A 16414-nucleotide genomic window follows, 5' to 3' on the forward strand; every position below is an offset into this window, starting at 1 on the left:
ATTCAGTTTTAGCCGATACTGCATAAGTGCGTCCTTTTCTTCTCTCAAGTTGACCAATTTGACTGTCACATTGACCTTCAAAAGTTTAAAAAAAGATGTTGTTTGATCAAGTGACATTTCTACTTTCATTTACAATACTTTTACATTTTGTCATTTCATTTGACATAAGTATTGCTTTTGTCATACAACATTTTGAAAGACAATTAAAACATCTAGGTATCATACATATGTGCAAATGATAAAAATATACATTACCAGAACAAATGGACGCTTGTGTATTGACAATATTGACTGAAAGAAATGGATTTGCAGGATTTTTTACAAATATTTTAGGAGGACAATGATGCTATATTGTTAAAATTTGGTTATGTTAAGCAGGGTATAAAAAGGGGACTTTGTGAAGGAGGAAGTCATGTGCGAAGAGAGTTGAGCAAGATATACTTATATAACTTTTTCTCTTTTTCTAACAAAGGTTTTGGTTTTCTTCTATTGCACTTTTGTTGTTGAAGGAGTGATCGAACATGTTGAGAATTGTGCACACAGAAAAAGAAAAGTGTTTCACCCTAACCCAATGCCTGATAGTTGAACTACTGCAACTTGCTGCTCGCCAGTCTCCCAGCATGCGCAACCCGCCCTCTGCAGAGGATTCAAAATGCGGCAGCCTGTCTGGTCTTCAATCCACCCAAACGCTCCCATGTTACCTTGCTCCTCATCTCCCTCCACTGCCTTCCCATCACGGCCTGTATCAGATTCAAGACTCTGGTACCGACCTTCCGAGCGGTGAACAGGACTGCACCCGACTACATCAAGTCTCTCCTCCAGCCTTACACCCCCACCCGCGGTCTTCTTCTGACAACCGTCTGGTGGTCCCACCGATCAAGAGCGCCCGGTGCCAACACAAGCGCTTCTCCTTTCTGGCCCCCCAATGGTGGAATCAACTCCCCACCTCCATCAGGGACACTGAGGGCCTCATGTACTAACGCTTTTGTGCCCACTTCAGGCGTATTTGTTTTGCAATTTGCGCATAAAAGCATGGCAAGGTATTTACATTTAGTCATTTAGCAGACGCTCTTATCCAGAGCGACTTACAGTAAGTACATGACACAACGTCATTTTGGCAGGGCGGGTAATCGATCCAGCAACCATTTGATTACTAGCCCGACTCCCTCACCGCGCAGCCATCTGACTCCCAGTCATGTACAAACATGGCGCACTGAGGTAAAAGCGCAGACTGCCTGTCGCGGAAACTGAAAATGGCAAATTGCGCTTTTTGTGTCATGCATATGCATTCACGGGAGGGTCAAGGGGAAAGTGGGAGTTTCCCATAAAAAGATGGAAGGGGATGCGTTAAGTGCGCCTAATTATGTATTCCGCGGTATGTACAAAAAACGCCTGTGAAAGCACACCTCTATTTTGCGTTGAAAATTCTACGCTTTTTAAAAGCAGGCGTAAACCAGGATGCGCATATGCCTCCTGGGGGGTATTCCAGGTAGCGGATTTAATGAAAACTTTTACTTGTTTAACCCTGAAAAGAGGCATACTCCGAGTTCCACGTTCCAGAAAGAGAGGTAACGAAACCTTTTGGTAAGTTTCCATGGTAACTTACTCCGTGAAACTAACCTGCTTGCTGGCAGGTTTTCCATGCCAAACTGCGTTTCTACCTATCCCCTCCCACCTTATGAGCCCCATAGCTTTGGCAGACACGGCATATCATTTCCTGGTTCAGCCGAGCGATCTCGAACAACATTTAATTTGCTTAGTTATACGATGGGAGACGATTTTAAGATTGCGATTCGATGTGCATTAATTCCCTGATGAATACCTAAGTTAACGTTACCGTTTCGCGTCACAATCTGTAATTTATTTTAGCAACATTCTCAGCCCTTGGGCCTTCGTCGCTACATGCCGTGGACATGCACTCAGAATTGACCAAATGCTTTTGGGCACTGAAATAAATACAAATAATTAAAATTGTATTTGGTCTTCTTCATTGCCTACAAATAGAAATCACAATGAGTAGCCTAGCCTATTTCTATCGGCTATTGTTCCTACAGTTTACATGATTCATATGATTCCTACAATTTACATGATGTACCATCCTGAAACTGGCGTTTCAGCATATCTATTTCAACATTGTGGGGGGTCAATATTGGCCAAACAACCAAAATTAATTCCCCTATGGTTTGAAGGAAGATGGGAAACTGAAGAGTGTATTAACATTAACCAAATAATGCCAATACCAATGGAATTACAGTTATTTGACTATTTTGTTTTTGGGTTAAATCAGAGCAAGAATGGTCAAATTAAGGTAAAATAATTAACATATTGCAAATGAATGATATCAATGGTTGATCCTATGCCTACTCGACCATGATTATTGTAAACCAGAGATAGGAAGCAAGAGGTGAGGAGATGTGTGCTTTTTGTTTTAGTATTTCTAACTTTTATACTATTTTTAATATTAAGGTTTTTGTGCAAAGTATTCTCCCTTAATGGTTAATCCTTTCAACTCAATAAAAAAGCTTCCTCCTCTTTCAAACTTAAATACTTCAGCATACTTTCAGCTATAGACACCATTCAACCTTAAAAATGTTCACAAGACATTCAGCCTATAACTTTCAAAAAAATGTTCACTATTTTCAATGTTTTTAGCATGGTCAGCTATCCCCATTCAGGTTTTCATTATTCTCACTGCTGTTTCGCAGGAACAGCCTTTTCTAGTTGTGAGAATGATGTTCAGCATTCTCACAATTGTTTTTCAACTTCTGAGTTCTTCGTTTTTTGGCCTTTAACTAGTCCTGCATACTTTCACAGATTCCTGCAATTTTAGTTTCAAAACGTTCAGCTCTTTCAGGAGATGAGGGCTATGATTTTGGTATTTCTCACTTTTATACTTTTTAAAGAATTAAGGTTTTTGTGCATATTATTCTCCCATTAAAAGTAATGGTAAATCCTTTCAAATCATTAAAAAGCTTCCTCCTCTTTCAAACTTCACTACTTCAGCATACTTTCAGCTAGAGACACCATTCAACCTTTAAAATGTTCACAAGATATTCAGCTATTCCCAAATGATTCCGCTTTTTCAAATATATTCAGCCAATTTTGAATTGTGACAGTTTTAAATACATGAAAAATTTTGCTCCTTGATTTTTATGATTGAGTTGAAGTTAGTGTCCCACTCTGCTGGCTTCTCTTTTTCTGATATTCAATTAAATTGTCAAACAAATTCCTCTGACGTTCATGTAGTTTAACTTACAGAAACAAGTTATACCTTAAAATGTAGGAAAACTTGTCCTCTTTCAGCCAATGTAACTACTAAAGAGCTCACATTTACAGATTTTCAGCCATGAGCCTTGAAGCGAGAGCAGCCTTTCAAATTCTCTCACTAACTTCAATGGAGAGGTGGGTAAAATTCGTCAGAGAAGGCCGAAAGGAAGACGATTTCAAAACTGCCGGGAGAGTCATATTTCTTACCGCACAGACATATAAAGGACATCTCTGGTTTCGGCAGAGTCTTGGGTCTCGGAAAATATCGTTTTTATTTGCTTTAGGTCCATTCAATATTCCTAGATGTTTAATGTATGAACCTCCCTGCCAAAGTAAATTCCTTGTTTGTGCAAACATTCATGGCGAATAAAATCCCTTCTGATTCTTCTGATTCTATGATGGCTGCTCATCCAGGAGCTCCACTGTAAAATACGGAGTACCATAGGGTTCAGTTCTAGGCCCTCTGTTATTTTCACTCTATATGTTGCTTTTAGGAAACATAATTAAAAGCTCTGGGGTAAATGTTCACTGTTATGCAGATGATACTCAGCTGTACATGTCTATAAAGCCTAGAGAATTTCCACATGCTATGGAAAAATGTGTTTCCGGGTGGAGAACTTGGATGACAGCAAATTTCCTTCTTTTTAATTCGGATAAAACCGAGGTTCAAATTTTTGGCCCTAAAAAATACAGAAATAATTGATCCAATCTGACCTTAGACTTAGACGGCGTCAAAGTATCTCAAAGCCAGCTGGTAAAAAATCTAGGAGTCACATTGGACCCAGACCTTTAGTTTGAGTACCATATTAAGCAAATCACCAGAACCGCATTTTTCCATCAACGTGATATTGCCAAAATAAGAAAAATCCTCTCAAAGGATGATGCTGAAAAAACTAATACATGCTTAGTTACGTCCCGATTGGACTACTGCAATGTCTTGTTCTCTGGCCTCCCAATTACCTACCTAAAAAATTTACAGCGGGTGCAAAATGCTGCTGCTAGACTATTGACTAAAACTACTAAACTACTAAAAATCTACTCTTATCTCTTTACACTGGCTCCCTATCCAAGCCAGAGCTGATTTCAAAGTTTTACTACTAACTTACAAATCTCTTCATGGATTGGCACCACTGTACCTCTCCGGTCTCCTTGCACCCTATTGCCCCGCAAGGACTCTAAGATCTCAAGATGCCGGCTATTTGGTAATACCCCAAATTAAGAAAAAAACTGCTGGAGGTAGGGCGTTCTCATATAGAGCACCACTTCTCTGGAACAAATTACCTGTCTCAATTAAGGAGGCTGATACTGTTTCTACATTTAAAACTAGATTAAAAACGTTCTTCTTTAGTCAATTCTATGATTGTTTAAGGTAAGTATGTGTGTACTTTCTGGCGGGGTTGTGGTGACCAACAAGAGAACAGAATCCTTTGACCGCCAATGTTGTAAGTTTTTACAATTCAAATTTCAGCTAAACAGTACATGTAAATCAGCATCTGAATTAAAATGTGACGAGAAATGGGCAGTGTAGTTGCTAAGAATGTGCTTGTTTTATTGATGAAGCGGCTAATTTGTACATTTGCTCCGACTTTTCAATAACCTAGCTAGCCTTGCAGTGCAGCGCCATCTACTGTTCTGGCGGTGAATTGCTTTCAGCACGCAGAGCCGTCGGAGTGGTATAAATTCAACCAATCCGTCCGACTCCGTTTGTGCGTCTGTCCGTGTCCTTAACTGTTAGCTGCTCCTGGCATTCTCTAATCCCTGCTCTCCTCTCTCTGTCCCCCCTCACACATCCCCTGTGGTGTGGGCGGTTTGAGCTGTCAGGACCTGCATGGTCGTCGGTCTACCAATGCTGGACCAGGTCGTCAACCGGAATACAGTCTCCATGACGGCCAACAGCGAGTTTCCCGGTCCCATCCAACGTCTATAAAGCCGAACAATGGATTTTGGTGTTTCAAAACCCATTGATACTGTCTGACTATGTTTAGCTTGTGTTCTGCTCCTCTCTCTTACCAACCGTCTCTGGAGGAGGAGATCCCTCTCTGAATTGCTCCTCCCAAGGTTTCTTCAATTTTTTCTACCGTTGGGAGTTTTTCTGTGAGTTTTTCCTTGTCTTCTTTGAGGGTTTAGATTGGTTGAGGGGCAGTTCTATGGGCTTATGTGAAGCCCTCTGTGACATGCTTGCGTGTAAAAAGGGCTATACAAATACATTTGATTTGATCACCATATTTTATAAATAAAGGTTACATAGGAATGTTTTAATGGATGACTGTCATTGATACAATAAAGTGTTTGTGCTGTTTTGCAGGTTGTGGTCTATAGTTACATCACCATAGTCTGTTTCTCATCTAATGTAACAGGTGTTTCTTTAGCACTTTTGTCTTACCCGATAGCCAAATAGTGTTAGCCAGTCCTAAGTGGATACATGAGAATGGAACCAATCAAGGAAAGTGTGAGTAGTGCTCTCTCCGTAAATTAGAAACTTAGAATTATAGTGTCAGATCTGGATATAAGGATTTGCTTTGAGGATTTACATCTCATAATCTAGAGCTCCTTGCTTCTGAGAAGCCTTAATAGGCCAGTCGTCCACTCTGCTGTCTTCCAGTGTCTCCATGAGAAGAATTATTAAGATTCTGCTTATGCAGTTAATTTTTACTGTTTTACTGTGTTGAAACATTATGTTTTTTTCTGGCAAAATTTGTCACTTGGGGATGTAATTCAAATCAGGTGTTGAGGTGTGTTGGTGGTCTTGGCAGTGTTTAGTTTGGAACTTTTATAAGGTTTATCAAACACTTTCGGCAACTTAACTGGTAGGGATTGGAGCATTACACAGGTATAGCTTTGAAACACCTGTGGACAAACTACTGTACGTGACGGAATGGATGACCTGCAGCCTGTCAGAATTAACAAAAACATTTCACAGCTTCTAAGGTTAATAAATGACCCTAACGACTTACTTTCAAGGACAGGGTACACTATCCTAGCTGTCATAATTGGTGTGTTCTCTGTCGCTGGGATCTTTCTGAATATTTTAGTGGTTGTGGTGACAATAAGTCACCGACAGCTACGACAACCCCTTAACTTTGCACTAGTGAACCTGGCCATAGCTGACCTAGGATGTGCTATTTTTGGTGGTGTGCCTACCATGGTGACTAATGCCATGGGCTACTTCAGCCTTGGACGGCTTGGCTGTGTGTTGGAGGGCTTTGCTGTTGCATTCTTTGGTGAGTTTCATTTTTACATTTTAATTGATTATCTTTCAAATCTGGTTATTGCTTCCAACTGGGATTTTATAAAAGTTGTTTTTACCAACAATCTGATCTGTTATCTGCCAAGTTGAACAACATGTAATTTTATCAACCTATTTGACAATAGCTACATAGGTAATGATGGCTGTGCTACTGTAATTGTACTTTTCAACTGTATTTTACTGATGATAACTATGGAACCTCTTTACATAAGCCTCTCCCCACACAAATTGATATGCAAAGTACTGTTGACTGGATACATTTCTGTATACATTATCCGCATGTTGGGCTACATGAACAGTGGGTCACCCAACTCCTTGTGACATACTATGTAAAGACCTCTGTGTTTGTGTGTGTGTCCAGGTATTGCAGGTCTATGTTCTGTTGCAGTGATTGCTGTTGATCGCTATGTGGTGGTGTGTCGACCACTGGGGGCGGTCATGTTCCAGACAAGGTACATTATTATGTTTTTTCTCTGTAAACTTAACAAAATACACAGATTTCCTCGAGACACTCAGTTAATGTATTATACTGTGATTAATTAAATTAGTAAATGAAGTTCCTTTGAATTTCCTCCAATTTCTGTGATTTGTCAGTTGGAAGGGTCCTCCCAAGCTTAATATTTCTGTTTATGATACAGCTAATACATATTTACAGTCCTGTGTTAATTCACTAAACAATCACCCATGTGGGAAATAAAAAAAATAGTTTTCTCTTGCACTACTGGTACAATTATTTGCAGTTCTATTTGGATAAATGTATCAAACATGTATTGTCTTGCATATAGCTCAGCTAGCTGTGCGTTAATGTAATTGTTATGGTTCTATGCACTGTTTAACACAGGCATGCAGTTGGTGGAGTGGTTCTTTCCTGGGTATGGTCATTTGTGTGGAACACTCCTCCACTCTTCGGTTGGAGCAGCTATGAGCTGGAGGGTGTCAGGACTTCTTGCGCCCCAAATTGGTACAGCAGAGAAGAAGGAAACATGTCCTACATACTCATTTACTTCCTACTCTGCTTTGCTGTGCCCTTCTGCATCATCATGGTTTCCTATACTCGTCTTCTATGGACACTTCGACAGGTGGGCAGCTGGTGCATGGGATAATTAGTGTAAGGTTTACTGGGTAAATGGATGGATGGGCAGGCAGGTGGATGTGTAACCCGCAAATGTAATGTAATAAACCACAATACGTAATACAAATCTACAGTTTTTAATATAATAATGCAGGGATTTATGTTTGCAGAAAGTGAAAATCTCAACTTTTCCAATTTGTATATAACAAATGTAATAGATCGCTAATACTATCAAAATATGCAGCCTTTACAAGTTTTACAACTCTAAATGTCTTTACCTAGCCTGGCTGCCAGCCCAACTTACCCCGCCCACAAAAAAATATGGTCGGGAAGTTGGGTCTGGGGAAGCTCGGTTGGGGAAAAACTATGTCCGAACAGGAGCTGTTCGGACCAATCAAATTGTCAGGGTGGGCTTATACGATGATGGACAGATGGTCAACAGTAACGTAATTAACCAAGTCACCAAAGAGCGCTTGGGTTGAATTTGTTTTCAACAAAAAACATATTACGTTGCTCTGATTGGTTGTAGGTTTATCCAATTGAGCGAAGAGGCATTCGTTTTACGAGTTCGGTTGAAACACACCCCATACTCACAGCCCAACAGAGTTATCGGACTCATATTCTGACTAGAATTATGTGTATGACAACGTCAGGCTAGTCTTTACCAACAAATTCAGTGTTTCCCATACATCGATTTATTTGTGGCGGAAATCAATCCAAAGTTTACGAGTAGGCCTGTCATAATTCCCTGCACAAATGTGTCTAAAACTGATACATTCAAGTTAAATATAATAATATTCATAGTTAATTACATTTGGCAAATATAACAATGAGTCCATTGTAATGTTTATATTACGTAAAATTTAAAAAACCTTGGCACTCAAATTAGTGCAACAAAATGTTCTTGTGCGTAATGCCAGCTCGCATTACTTGTTGAAGTCTCTATCTACACTCACATCTAACCGATACTAGGACATAGGTTTGGGCTGAGCCCCTAATATTTACAATGTCTGGCTCTGTCCTCGCCTACCGCCACAAATATAATCACATTCTGTGGGAAACACTGGGGGTCAGATGGCTTAGCGGTTAGGGAATGCGGCTATTAATCAGAAGGTTGCCGGTTCGATTCCCACCGCAAAAATTGACGTTGGGCAAGGCACTTTACCTTACTTGCCTCGGGGGAATGTCCCTGTAATTATTGTAAGTCGCTCTGGATAAGAGCGTCTGCTAAATGACTAAATAATGATAAAACAACAGCTTCTGAGCTGACTAAATTATTTCATGCTGTGAAACATTGAAACTGTTGACTTACTAAAATGACTGTTTTTGTCTTAATTTCATACTAATGGCCCCCATCCCTTTCCTGGTCCTAACCAGACTCTCGTACATTTCATTTGTACAGAGTCTGGGATCGCTCCATTAACAAGCGTTAACTTCCTTGAACGCAGGTACTCTGTTGAAATGTAAAACTATTGGATCTGCCATGGGCCACTCTGGATCTGCCATAATCAATCGCTAGTGTTTGCCTTAGCCAACTACTTCACCACTAACGGAGATAGCTGGAAAATCAAACTTTTCCCAAACCCCGGGGGGAGGAGAGCCACAACATCATGGCCACCAAGAAAACTCAGAAAAGATTGTTGTTGCTCCGGCTTTAACTTTTGGATATTCGACCGAATGGCTTTGCTCGCATCTGTCGCCATTAATGAACTACATCTCAAACTAGTGCACAAAGACATCGTTCTCAGCCACTTCCTCTGTTTGCTGATTGGACCGGTAAAAAGTTGATTCGAAAAATCAGACTAATATGCCGAAAGCCCAGACCTAGTACAGAAGCAAAATGAAAACTGAGCGGAAGTATGTAGGAGGTGTTATGGAAGAATTTCAGTGGCACTGTGTAGATCTGAATAGTCAAGGGATATGGTTAAAATACAATTTATTTAGACTATACAATACATATGTTTTAAACAAAGTACTTTGTTATCAGTCATTAACGAAGGAGGTGCCGTTCACACAGATCTTTCGTAAGAGTGATAGCCAACTATCACACATGCTCAACCTTATATAAACTTTAGATCAATGGCATTCTGTAAGATCAATCAATCAATATAGCAAACTCTGTGATTGGCTAACTCAACTTAGTGACAGCTTGAAACAATACCACCAAGGCTCCACCAAGAGTCCCAAAGTTCTTTGTTGTCTGGCTCTCTCCAGAGCAGTAGATCCACAGGGGTTGACCAGTCAAATGGTCGACTGTCCTTTGTGTGACCATCTTCAAACAAGAATTAGACTTCCTGTCTCCTAGACTTCATGTCTCCTAGTTAGGTGTTATAAAACTACAGGTGGCATGTCTACCAAATGAAGTCGAATCAACATACATTGTATCAAGCTTCTTATACAACTGGAAACTTTTCCTAAACACATACATTGTACATAGGCCCAAAATTTCTACAACATTCCATACTTTCTTTTTTTTTAAACAACACCATAACCCAAACAGTACCTTAAGAAGAATAAGAATCAAACATCAACATAAGTATGCAATACAACTCAGTAAAAAGCATCCATACCGAATATAAACGTACACAAAGCAAATGTATTCCCATCAATCTAAACATACCCTTATATTTAGAACATCAGAAGCAAATACATTAATATCTTCATCCGTAAATCTGATTTCATACTAGCATTCACATTAACCTCTTCTTCCATCTTCAGTTGGCTATAGGCAATCTTCTTTCAGGCAGTGTAGTCTAGTCGAACCAATTGTAAACAACGATCAAATTGCTCACAGCAACTTTCAACGACACCGCACTTTGCGTACAGCTCGGAAATTTCCTTGGTACTACGCAGAACGCGCATCCTCTCCTTCCGTCACCTGGCGAGACACGCTTACAATGGCTAGCGTGTATCCACGTTGCTCTCCCCTTGACCTTAACCGCCGAATTAGTCGTCAGGAGAATCTAGTATGGCACCAGGACTTGCGTTTCAGGTCCTTCACCACGATCCAGTCCCCTGGTATCAAATTATGCAGCGGTCCAGTCACCGGATAAGCCACCTGCCTGTGAATCTCACACAAGGAAACTACAAAGGGTTGCACAGTGACAAACAAGCACACTCACAAAGGTCAGTTAAAAGGTAACTGACGTCTTGTCGTCTGACTTAGTCTTCAAGATCCTGTTCTCTCATTCAACTGAAGTAATTAACACAATGTTGACTCCTATCAACACCAAAAGGACTTCCTTAACCAAGTGTGACCCATATAATTACATATCCTCAAAGAAAAATCTAAATTCACAAAAGCTTGACCACTGACCCCAAATCTGCCTGAAACGTGTAAAACTTCTTCCAACAATTTCTTCTATCAACCATCAACAAACTTTATCACATCTTTATCACATCTGCAAAATTGAACCCTAAAATCCATCTATCAATACTCAAATAGTTTCTCTAACCTTAACCATGAAGCTTAATGTGTTAAATTCCTTTTTCCCATATTACTTGTTCCACATATGAGTCTGACAAAATGACTATGCAATCATTACAAATCCCCTTGTATGTCAAAGTTAATGCATACTTGATATCACACAAACTGTAGAGGCATGATCTTTCCATGTGTTAACTGAGCAAAATCTCAAGATAGATGTTTTATGCAGACCATACAACCTCCATTTCATTCTCATATCCTTCCTTTTTCCAAAACGCATTTTCTTGTGGTTTAGTCCAAATTCAAATCTCCATTCCACCATTCCTTTCTCCATCTGTCTGCTGCATTCTGTAATTCTTGTAAAATATACTCAAACAAAAACAAAATTCTCACTCTGGGTTAAATACAGTCAAACATTTTCACTCGGCAGTATTACATCAAACCCTCACAATCTTACCACAGAGCCAAACTACTGACATAAAACCATAAAACCTCATAGTCACTTTCTGTTTGGATCAGTCAGTCATCAGTCAGTCATAAATCACTAAACGTCATCTCTTCCTCTTTAAGAAGCCTGCGCTTCCCTTAAAAAATATGTGACAAATATTGTATTCAAAGTCACACAACAATTTTTCCTCAAAAGACTCCTGTTAACCCAAATTTGTTAAGTTAGGCTTATCCGGACAATGACAAGACCATCTCAGCACTTCCTGCAAACATATGTCAAAATCAAAAACACATTCAAGTTAGTTCATCATTGCTTGCAGGTAATCTAGAAACTGCTCCAGCTAGTTTCAGCACTAGCATTTCTCTGTAAAATAATCATAATTGTTACAGTGAATCCCATATTTGCATACAGCAAGTTGTTTCACAGGTGAAACCAAGAAACCTCCTGTTTCCATACCTTTCCCAAATTCATATGAAATACCAATGGAGTATTTAACTATCAGTAAATGTGTTAACTCTTTTTCTTTTTATGAATTGACAAGCTTCCACTGAAGCAACCAACTTTTGAACCAATTTGTAGAGAATCAAACTATTTTAGAAAACAAACAAATTAAGAATAACCTCAACTTTTAATCTCTTATCCTTTCTAAAGAAAACTTTATGAACTGTTCAAATTAATACCTTTATATTTTAGATTCTCTTCTATTTTCTGTATTTAAATTCACCAAATCAAATCTCTCTGTCCAAGACATTAGGAAAACTATCACCACTACCCCATACCAGAATTTAATCTGCATGATTCCTAAATCAAAACATAGACCATAATGTAGCCATTTAACCAACTTATACCCCATCTATATTCCTATATAGGTTAGATAGGTAGAACTTCATAACTTGCTTTGGCTGCAGTCCAAAACAGGCTAATTAGCACGATCCATCATAACCATAATTTATCAGACATAATGAGTCTTCCCAAATCATTTCAAACCCAAAAGTTATAATAACCCTCTTTATGCACTAATACCATAATAAAACAACTTCATCAAAGCCTAACTGTTCATCCCAAAACATTGCGCCAGGCTCTTGATAACACACCCAAATAAAACGTAAAACCATATTACAATCAAACTCCAACTAAAAGTACAATGTAATTATTTTTTTCTTTCTCATTTCATAACCAAATTACATACAATACCTCTATCAAACTCTTAAAAACCTTATTTTACTATTTTGACTTAAAATATTTGCCCATATACTTCTTCAAAGCATATGCATAGTTCCTTTTTCTTTTTAAACCTTTAAATTCACAATTTAACAAAAGTGACATAAGCCCATAAAACAAAACCTTATTTAACCTCTCAAAAGTATTATCAAAGCATGTAATACAGAATACTCCTTTGAATATTCTTATATTTACCAGCCATTACACCCTTAGCATGCATGCGTAATGCACGGACCTCAAATTTCAAATTAGCGGACCAAAAAAACCTAAAATGAAAATATTTGACTTCAATATTTTGTAATTTGTATATGGTTTAATGTAACACTTCTCACTTTTACTATTAGTTTTTAGTTTTTACTTAATGAATCAACTCAAATAAACATAGCCTCTCAGCTCGCTTTTAAACTCAAATCAAACAACCCGCTCTGGGACAAAACTCTGAAACCCTTTTTTTTTTTCAAATCATTATTTTTACAATACAGATGGTTGGCGTTTACCTTCTATTCACTTATCACCTTTGTAAGATCTCGACTCTGTTTTAGCCCCCACCTTTCCTCGGAATTTCTGAAACTCATAAAATGTACTCAAACAAACAAAACCTTGTTAACAAATGTATCAAAATACTCATCACGTAACATTTTTCAAAATAAACCAAATCAGTATGTAAAACTCGCTCCAAATTCTTCTATTACTCTAAATTTGCGTCTTTGTCAATTTCCCAATTTACGTCTGCGCGTGCGTCATACGCTTACATGTCAAGCTGCAATTCCTTTACTAGCCTGTACCCGCCGCCATCGCTGTTGAGTCTGTCTGTAAATTTGTTAGCTACAAATGTCGTTACCATAGTTGCAAATTCAACTTCCTGGACTCTCCTCAGTCTCAGGACAAAGCAAAATGCACTTTCTCCACGTTTTCACCCTTAGCCATTAGCTAGCTAACAAAGTCACAGCTAGGATCTTTTCCTCTCAGATCCCAAAGCTATCCCAACAATTTATAACAGACTGGCCTAAAACGGAACTAAAATCATATAAACCTTTCTAATCACGTCTTCATAACCCTTTACATATTTCTTTAAACAACCATCACATCTGTCAACTTCCCACAAAAATGAAAATAAAAACCATCGAATGCTTCCATGTCAATGGATATCACCAGTACAGTACGCACGGATTTGCCAGGGGCACGCCAGGAGCGGTTCACTGCCGAGGAGATCGACGTTCTCGTCATGGCCGTAAAAGATATTGAAGTGACATTGTATGGGAAAGGCAGAGCAGTTTTCTCATTGCATTAAGTTGCCCACTCATGCTGCTCATTCAAATTCTTATTTTTATCTATACTTTATTTTAAAAATTGTTATATTTTTAAATTGTTTAGTTCTTAGAATTAGTTTAACTAGTGTACTTTTTATGTCTCTCGGCTGGCCTGGGAACGCCTCGGGGTCCCCCAGGAAGAGCTGGTGGAAGTGGCCGGGGAGAGGGAAGTCTGGGCCTTCCTGCTTAGGTTGCTGCCCCCACAACCCGACCCCCGGATAAGTGGTAGATGACGAGACGGAGACAAGACTTTTTAACTTAATTTAAGACGCGTATATGTTTATTGTTTGCACCTTCCTGCCACAGTAAATTCTGTGTTTGTGTAACATAGGCTACATTGCAAATAAACCAAATTCTGATTCTGATGGGCATGGGAGAAGAAACCCACCCAAATTAGTTTTGGTTAAACAGGCGTGGGAGGAAATTGCCACAATTGTTACAAATCAAGTTCACATAGAGATTTCTCATGAAAATCTTTTTAATCATTGACATGAAAGAAATGTAACACTCCTAGCCATACATTAAATCAAAATAATGTAACGTAGACTTGATAATGAACAGCGAATATGACAACGTCTGACAAAAAGGCAGACTCATTGTCCCCAAATCAATTACTTTTGTCAAATGTGTGGTAGTTATAAAATGTCACTGTCAGTCGTAGCCTCAAGTACATTCATTGCGAGCTGAATCCCGATTTTAGACATACAATAATATTGATTGGACATACAGTTCAAATGGATTGTTTTAGCTAGCTAAGTTTAGTTTGTGACTAAGGCAGTGTGAACATTATGTTGCTGCTGTCAGATAGTTGCTATTATTTCACACAGAACATTCTCCAAATGTTTGGAATCGTATATATAAAAAGTATTTTCTCTTTTCAAAGGGCCGTTGGGAGAGTGAGGATGGAGGAGTGAGGAGCTGCACTGCTCTTTTGTTTAGGGTGTACTTAATTTTTCGAGGTAATTGAAATTATATTTTAAGATGATTTCAAGTAGATAATTTAATAATTTAAATGACAAAAAAATGATGTTCTAAAGTTAGTTATGTGTAACACAGGTACTTTTGTCTATGGGGACTTTTATTTAGACAATTTCATTTTCTCCGGCGCGCTAGCGGGAGATGCAAAGACTCCTGGGTAGAAGAAGAGCTAGCAGAGAAAACAGAGCTGACACCATGATCACTTTTGAAGTCAACATTTTTACGTTGGAGCTGTGATATCAGACAGTGGTGCCTGGTCAGTTGAAGTTTGACAAGTTAGTGTATGCTACCATTGTTGTGTGAAACTGAGGACTTATGCAGAGCCAAAGTCGGTTAATTGTGTGATTGGACGGAAAAAACGGTGTTGCAGACTGGCTAGGGGCACGAGAGAGAGTTGCTGGATAGTGATGTGTTGTTCGTGAACGATTTGTTCATTTTGAACCAATCCTTACAAGGACTCTGGAGTAACACGTCCTCTTCAAGAGTAATTTGTTCATTTTTTCGTGGCCGGGCATCAGGACTGTTCGATAGGCTTGTCCAAGTAAACAAAAATGATTTGTTCATTTACGAGTCTTTGAATCATTTTTCACGTGACCTGCATAGGCTCTGTACTGATAGCTAAAGGAAAACGATTCGTTCATTTCCCAACTCGGTCTTTCTACGAGTCTTTGGATCATTTTTCACGTGACCTGCATAGGCTTTGCAGCTAGAGGAAACGAACAATTCGTTCATTTCCCAACTCGGTCTTTCTACAAGTCTTTGGATCCTTTTTTCACGTGACCCGCATTGTATTTTTTAGTAGAGGAAACAGTTTCCTCATTCCCTTTCGCGTGGCCGCTGTTTTAGTAGGATGTGAATGATATTCGCTCAAGTCATCATACTGACTGGTTTTGTTATTTCCACTTTACATTTCCACTTACAGTTTAGTGCAGTGTAATTGTTTGCCGTGATAATTAAATGCTAGTGTGATAATAAATGACCAAATCATACAAACTGTCATGATACATTATTTGAATGCAGGAATTTCTTTTGAAATAGTATCTACTGGTGCACATGTCATGCACTAACCTACATGAGAATATGATACAGCGTCTGCTAAATGACTTTTAAGAAAACTATTTTACAGTTTTCTTGTGGTTGTACGGTTTATATTTCGAAGCGGCTAATAGCCCGGTTTTAGAACAAAAAAGTGGCTGTGTCCCAAAATCTCTACAGACCGTGCAGCTAATTTAATGCTCGACACTTGAACGGGGGCTTATTACTTGAAAGAGGAATTATTTTTACTGTGTTGTCTCAGTTACTCTATCAGGGCTTGGAAATACAGTGACTTGCTAAAGTAGGCAAATGGGTAGTAGAACACAACATTTCATAATAATTTCAGTTCAGTCAAGACACACGTGATTGATTTCACCATTCATTCATACACATGAAAAATGTTTAACAT

The 16414-nt window shown here is 38.9% G+C and overlaps 1 protein-coding gene across 1 annotated transcript in view; it reads left to right on the forward strand.

Moving 5' to 3' along the window:
* Positions 1-6142: 6142 nt before the first annotated feature.
* LOC146250779 (parapinopsin-like) overlaps positions 6143-16414 on the forward strand; it is a 55976-nt gene continuing 45704 nt past the window's right edge. Inside the window, exons 1-3 of the mRNA XM_084681251.1 lie at positions 6143-6488; positions 6876-6966; positions 7356-7593. Of these exons, the coding sequence (XP_084537377.1) occupies positions 6143-6488; positions 6876-6966; positions 7356-7593 (675 nt within the window). The remainder of the gene's footprint in view (positions 6489-6875; positions 6967-7355; positions 7594-16414) is intronic.

This window comes from Hypomesus nipponensis, chromosome 18, assembly GCF_054491055.1.
Source record: "Hypomesus nipponensis isolate SF chromosome 18, ASM5449105v1, whole genome shotgun sequence".
NCBI lineage: Eukaryota > Metazoa > Chordata > Actinopteri > Osmeriformes > Osmeridae > Hypomesus > Hypomesus nipponensis.